The sequence below is a fragment of the Erpetoichthys calabaricus genome, chromosome 16 (assembly GCF_900747795.2).
Source record: "Erpetoichthys calabaricus chromosome 16, fErpCal1.3, whole genome shotgun sequence".
Lineage (NCBI taxonomy): Eukaryota > Metazoa > Chordata > Cladistia > Polypteriformes > Polypteridae > Erpetoichthys > Erpetoichthys calabaricus.
Window position 1 is genome coordinate 83,285,763 of NC_041409.2, and position 7,633 is coordinate 83,293,395.

Genomic DNA, 7,633 nt, shown 5'->3' on the forward strand with positions numbered 1-7,633 from the left:
ACAGGTCTATAGGGTCATTCTCATCATGTGTACAGACAAACAGTACAGTGAAATTCTTACTTGCATGTGCACATCACATTTAACACAGGAGTCACAGAGTCCACATTGGTTTATTAGATTCTTCAGTCTGAAATTATATACATTAATGAAAGCAATTTATTTCCATGTCACTTCTTCTCCAGGTTTCAGGTCTCTGTAAAACAAAATAAAATGTGATCATGTTTCAAAAACAAATTGCATTACAACATGCAACGTAATTATTCCTAAGGTTTCTAGTGTTTGTTGTTTATTGGGCCTGTTTCTTTGTTTCATGACAAAGTTAACATGGATGCTGAAAACAGCAAAATTAAACATAATACTGTACTATCAATGAATTTCTAATGCTACTCAACAATGTGCCTTTGGAGATTCAGTCTGGCCTAATCATTGTGCACCAGGACCAGTCTCTGCATATGTCACAGTCAAGAGATGGGCTGTACAACTTGGTCGAGGTTGGACTTCTCTGGAAGATGACCCAGTATTTGGCCAACCTCGAACATCTGCAACTGTGCATAGTATCACCATGGAATGAAGTGTAACAGAAACTCAAAAGTACAAGACTGCAACCACTATAGGAGTAAGTCACAGTTCTGTTAGAAGTATGGTGATTCTCCAACAAAAAAAGAAATTCAATGTCTAAGCCAGTGTTGGCAAAAACCATGTGTACAATGTTTTATAATGTCAGTCAGTAAAAAACAGCAAGGACAAGCGAAGGTCACCCTCCTTCTGCTTCAGGACAATGCCCTGCTTGCACTACATGGGTTGTCAAACTGTAGAAGCTTTGTGAAGGGAAAGTGCACTGGTGTTACGTTGAAAAATACAACTTGTTTGGGGTACTGGTTTTTCTCCTCATACATCGGGCTGAAAGCTTGTTCATTACCCTTCATGAAATATTGCATTATATAAATCATATGAAAGATTTACAGCATATTTGATCTTGATTTTGCAGGACACCATCTTGTAAAAACAATTCTTGACAAAAACAAAAAAAATTGTATGAAAAAAGAATATATTGAGAAACATGTTTTTATATATGTAACATTCAAAAACAATACAGACAATGCACATAAATTATTATAAAATTTATTTCCTTATCAAAAACTGAAAAAAACAAACATAGAAATGAAAGGCACTATATAACACAGATAGGTCCGATTGTCCTATCTCTGTCTGTCTGTCTTTACTTTTATTCTATGTTAATTAGTGTTCTCTTATTTTAATTCTTACTTTGTCTTTTTTTTTCTTCATCATGTAAAGCACTTTGAGCTACATTATTTGTATGAAAACGTGCTATATAAATAAATGTTGTTGTAAGGTGAATGTTTATACGTTTTTTCCTATATTTATGCTAATACATGAATATACAAATTTCTTATTTTCCATTAATTTTAACGCAATCCATTTTAAATTGTTTTTTTTTTTTTTTTTTTGCATTTGGATCCAAACTTTTATAGTTTTCTGCATCAGTCCAGGAATTCTCTCAGTAGTATCCATATTACTAACCGAGAATAAACCGGATATGGACGCAGGGACACGGTGATGGGACCATGAGACGTACTGCACAGGCGTGCGTCTCATAAACCGCAAGCGAAGTCATATCCACCGCGAACGAAGGAGTCACGGCCCAAGAACGAAAGAGCTCAACTAACGTGAATGAGAAATGAAGCAACAACGCGCCCATAGCTACCACTAACGACACAATCACACAAAAAAGAGGATTCTGTGCTGCACCCCAGAGTCAAACGTGAGAGGCTACGGGGGCCCCACAGGTCCACAAAGATAGTACGAAAGGCGCAGGCGTCACCACCATATTGTGAGTGGCACTACTGCAGAGTGAAGGCACAGGCGTCACCGCCATATTGTGAGTGGCACTACTGTGGAGTGAAGGCGCAGGCGTCACTGCCATATTGTGAGTGGCACTACTGCGGAGTGAAGTTAGGAATAATGTGCTGCTTGGGATTGTACAAACCGCTGAACGCTTTACACCAAATTCAAACACAATACAGCTCAACAATACAAACACGAGCCCACCTGGATAAGATCAATGAACGCAGGCGCCTACAACGCGCGTCTGAAACTGCGGAAGCAAAGCAGGCACAGGTTCAAAACGAAAGACCACAACTGACGGAGATAAATAATCTCTTTCAAATCTATTTCGGGTTACCCAAGACCAGGGGTTGGCGAGCAAAGCGAGCGGGGGGCGGAGCCCCCTAGTTGTGGCTAAGTGCTGCCCTCAGCTGTGTACTGCAGACCTTCACATTACAAAGACCTTCCCTCATCTTGGGGAGTGATAAAGGAGATTCCCCTGGCTCTACAGATGACACAGCTTCTTAAACTGCAATGGCCTGCTTCAGTGTGTGTGTGATGTCAGGCTGGCTCTTGTCCAGTCCCCAGCTCCTACAGGTGTATGGGATGTTACAGTTTTCTTTTGCAGCTGCACACTAATGTACAGTATCATCCTCCCACCACTTTATGAAGCAAATTTTTCCACTATCCATATTACTAACCAAAGGTTGTAAACCGGATGGGCACAGGGCGCAGGCCTCACCGGATGTACGGGAACCCCAAAGGTCCATGTTGTGACAACGCGCTTGCGAAAGGAGTCACGGCTCAAACCAAAGAAAACACAGAAACGAGACTACGACCTGTGAACTACAACTGAGGTAAAGCGTGCACTCCAGGTTGTACGGCCGCGAACGCCCACACCACCGCATATACCCTCCATGATATGTCTTCATGCAGCGGCTTCCCACCGAGGCGCATATTGCGCTGTGGCGCTCGCCCCACAGTCAGACGCAGCGGCTTCCCAGAGTCAGTAGGTGGCCCCCAGACAACACAACCTGTTCAAGCAGTCATTGTCAGCGAAGGCAACAGACTCACGTCTCCACAAAATGAAACCACTTTAGTACAGATATGCCTATTGGATTAAATGACATTTCCCCAGACGCACCCATCCTCCATGATATGTCATCCATCCACATATCGGACGGAACAGAAACTGATTGCCATTCTAGGATTTCCGATTCGCTAGCGAATCGCGGGCTTACTTGTATAATATAATGGAGAGTCAGAGGGTGTCCTGTGAGGCTAGAGTGCAGATGAAATACCAGTCATGTCCCCTCACTCAGTCATAGTGGGCTTATTCAGTGTTTCCAGTTAAACTGGCCTTCATATCTTCCAACAGAGGGTCGAAATACAGAACGTTCAAATACAAAGTCTACACACACTACGGTCTGACCAAGAACTGAACCCAGAACCCCAGAGCAATAAAGCAATAGTAACACATTAACATCCCACTCTCACACTAATGCCCAGCTATCAAATTGTATGTATTTATTTTTTAAGATATTATGATTTGTATGTAAACAGATTTATAAACAAATAAAGCTAAAAAGAAGCCTTACACAGTGGATCATACCTGCTGTACAGCAAGCTCTTGTTCCTGAATGCGGTGAGTTTCTCGTCGTTTCTTCTGTCTAAGTAAACTCCAATAACGAATCCAAGAGGAACCAGCACATTAACCCAATGTTCTCGGAAGATGTTCACAAAGTTCACCATCTTGCCTGCACATACATGAATAAAGGTTTTACCAGGGTGAATGACAGTCAGTGGTCATGTGTTTAGACAGCAGTCACATGCATTCTGCAAAGGATGATGACAATATTAAAAGCACAGCCATTGGTGATAAGGGGCATTTTCAAATCAAATAACATGCATGGATGGATGGATGTTCGTCATACCACCTATTATGCAATTTAATCAGATAGCCTGGTTTATTTTAGAAAGAATAATATCAATATTATATGTAAACTGCTTTGGAATATTGTTTAGTGAATAAATGGATAGAAACGTGGTGAAATGTTTTAAGTTTTATGGATTACTGTTAACATAAAGTCTTGTACAGAGCAAAATAAAAATTGTACTAATCAGCATTAAATACAAATATTAAATGATAAAATCTAATGTACGTTTTGCCTGAAACTACTTCAAACCCTGGTCCAAATGTTTGTGTATTAGTAGTTTAGGCAGCCTATGTGTGTCTATTATTGTGACATTGCTCTGATCACATTGTTATGAAAACATCACTCCACAAATTCCAAAAAGCTCACAAATGTTTTCTTGCAGTTTTTAACTGCTTTTTTCCTGAGATACAAGTACTTTTGCCTGAAAGCTTTGACTCACAAACAGCTGCAATTTCCAGTTTTACTTTAGTGGTCTCCGATAAAATTAGGTTAATGCTATCTTCTGGAACTACCAGAAATCAGATCACAGATTAACATAACATTCTCAAATCTACTTAACCTTAAGTCTATCCTAGCAGTATTGGACCCAAGCCAGGAAAAAAGACCCTAAACAGGGTGCCAGTCTAACATATGTTGCACTCATGTACACCCAAAAAACAATGGTAATTCAGAATCTCAATTTAACCTAAGCCGCCCATCTCTGGGACTGTTGGAGGAAACCAGCTTACCCATGAGGAGAAGGTACAGTATTAACTCCATGTAGACACAGACAAGGTGTCTCTGATCCTTGAGGAAGCAGCTCTAAACATTGTGTCTTACTCTCTGACAATCTGGTACTCAAGTTGCTCGATGGCAGATAAGATGGCACTCCGAAGGGTCATAAACACTACATAAAAGATCACTGGAACTCAACTCTGTCAGTGGACAACACCTACTGCTCCCATTATCCCCACAGCACAACTCAACCTGTTTACCATCTGTTCATCCCGTTACTGGACTCCGTATGCCCAGACCTCTGGGCCTATGACAGTTTTAATCCTAGAGCTACTATTGAACTGAATTCAGCACAAATAGGATTCATCAGGAAGTCCTCACTTTGGGCACAGCTACCCTAGTGCACTTTAAAAATCAGTCCACAAAAAAATAATAAAATAAATATTATATTATATATATATATATATATATATATATACACAGCTAGCACAGGCTATGTTTATATTTATTGTTTATATATTGTTATGTTTAAATTGCATTATACTGAAAGCTGTCACTAAATTTCATTGTATGTAGCACAAAGACAATAAAGTCTATTCTATTCCACCATACCACCTTCCCACATTAACAGACTTTTATTTTATTTAACTGACTTTGATTTCTACATTTTACTTTTTTTTTTTTTTTAATCTTAAAACACTAATAAGACACTTTCAGGCAAACAGTACAGGACCACTGGCACATACGTGCAACCAGTATATTCAGGGACAGATTCGGTCTACAGATTGTAAGGTAACTGCATGGCCAAACATTACAACAAATATTATAACAAATATTGTAATTTAACATTTACTCTGTGTGTGTGCATACGCACTCACTGAACAAACTATTAGGATCACTGAGAAGGGCCTTCATTTGCTTTTAAAACAGCCCAAGTTTTTCGTGGCATGGATTCCACAAGATGCTGGAAATATTTCTTTAAAATTCTGGTCTATGATTGTATCATGCAATAATTTGTATTTTTGTCAGCTGCACGTTCATGTTGTGAATCTCCAAGTCTACCACATTCCAAAGGTGTGTTAGATTCAGATCTGGTTACTGAGAAGACCACTGAACTTATTGTCACATTCAAGAAACCAGTTTGAGACGACTTTTGCTTTGTGACACGGTGCATCATCATGCTGCAAGTAGCCATTAGAAGATGGGTACATTGTGGCCATTACACTACTACCACCACCAGTAAGGAATTGGATACATGGGGTTGGTGCCAAATTTTGACTCTACAATCCACATGCCTCTGCTCAAATCCAGATTCATGTTATGTTTTCCAGAATTCAACTGTCCCATTTTGGCAGGCCTGTGCCCACGGTAGCCTCAGTTTTCTTATCTTGACCAACAGGAGTGGAAAACGACATGTTGTAGCTCATTCACCTCAAAGTTTGATGCATTGTGAGATGCTTTTCTGCTCACCACAGTTGTACAGAGTGGCTATCTGAGCTACTGTAGCCTTTCTGTCAGCTTGAGTCAGCCTGGCCATTCTCCTCTAACCTCTCCCATCAACAAGGCAGATTTTTTTTTTGTTGTTTTTCACACGATTTCTGAATAAACATTAAACTGCTGTGTGTGAAAATCTCAGGAGATTTAACTGTTACAGAACTACTCTTACCAGCCAGTCTGGTACCAACATTTGCTGAGACTACACATTTTCCCCTCTCTGGTGTTTGATGTGAACACTAACTGAAGCTCTTGACCCATACTGTGTTATTTTATGCATTATGCTTCTGCCATATGAAAAGCGGATTAGATTATTGCATGGATAAGCAGGTGTACTGGTGTTCCTAATTATTTGCTTTGTGAGTATACAAGTAAAAAAAAATACATCATGCTGTGTACACTTTTGTAGTTGTGCGCTTGGCATGGGGATACCAGTACCATCCTTACAGAACCTATATACAAAAAGGTGCCCTACAAAAGGTAGACAGGATCAGAACGGACCCCTGCCACCCTTTTTACATCCAGTTTAAAAAGTTCAGACCTGGCAGCGCCGGTGTTGCCTCAAATCAAGACCTGAAAGAGTGAGGATGAGCTTCATTTCACAGGAGATAAAAATAACGAACGTCAGGCATTCCTCAAAATTGTAAAAATAAGCATCTAATATGTATTTTTAACTACTATTTAAACATTATTACACCCCTAGTACGTATTGTAATACAATTACATTTAATCTGCACCTTTTCCATTTTAATATTTATTTTAATGTATACTTTTTAATTTAATTACACGGTACAGAATGCTCATTGAGCTGCATTTCACTATACACCCGTGTGTGTATATATATGTGACAAGAATAAAACTGGAATCTTGCAGATCAGAACTTCATGAAATATGTACACATGGCAATAAACCCAAACTTAAAGTGGTTTCAAACCAGCTCACATGCACATAGATCGATTTTACTTTCTGATGCCGTTTTAATCCGCTCTTCGATTAGTTCTTAGTAACCAGATAGGAAGAGGAATTTAATATATCTAAGAATTGCAGATACGATTTTACAACAGCACCCACACAGACAGATTCACACAACTGTCTCCATTAACATTTGTCCGCTGCTTAAGTAACAAGAGTAACTCTCTTTAAAATTACCAGAAGGCTGTTATAATTCGTAAAATTCCGTCAGTCCGATCTTCGAGTGCACAATTTCAGCTTTTAAATCAAAGAAAAACGGCACCATACCGTATGGCACAAGTTAGGTAATTGTTATGCCGGCATATGAAGTCACTTTCCTTAAGTATTTTAGCGGTGTATTTCATAATTAATGAAACAACATGCTTGTAAATCACCTCGACTACTTCAGGTTAATTTGAAAATATCGTTCTTTGTTTACAAATACACAGACATAATATAATAAGAACAATACCTTACAAACAGCACCAATAGAAGACTATAATCGCTCTGCGCTGTCTCGCAGTCCTCGAAAGACGACAGTTTAGAGGTTACAGGAGCGAACCATTGGTAGAAAACGTGGAGGGGGGAAAGTGAATTATGCTAAAATGTATATTCGTAAAACAAAAAAAAAAAAATTATATAATTGAATTACTTAATCGTATTCTGTGTAAATTTAATGTACATATTATGTA

General features: G+C 39.1%; 1 protein-coding gene across 1 annotated transcript; it reads right to left on the reverse strand.

Moving 5' to 3' along the window:
- Positions 1-91: 91 nt before the first annotated feature.
- On the reverse strand, positions 92-7,512 carry LOC114666342 (NADH dehydrogenase [ubiquinone] 1 beta subcomplex subunit 1-like). Its single transcript, XM_028821159.2, has 3 exons — positions 7,414-7,512; positions 3,458-3,602; positions 92-193 (listed from the first exon to the last, which is right to left on the reverse strand). The coding sequence occupies exons 2-3, from the start codon at positions 3,595-3,597 to the stop codon at positions 157-159; spliced, it is 177 nt and encodes a 58-aa protein (XP_028676992.1). The 5' UTR covers positions 3,598-3,602; positions 7,414-7,512; the 3' UTR covers positions 92-156.
- Between the last annotated feature and the right edge of the window lie 121 nt (positions 7,513-7,633).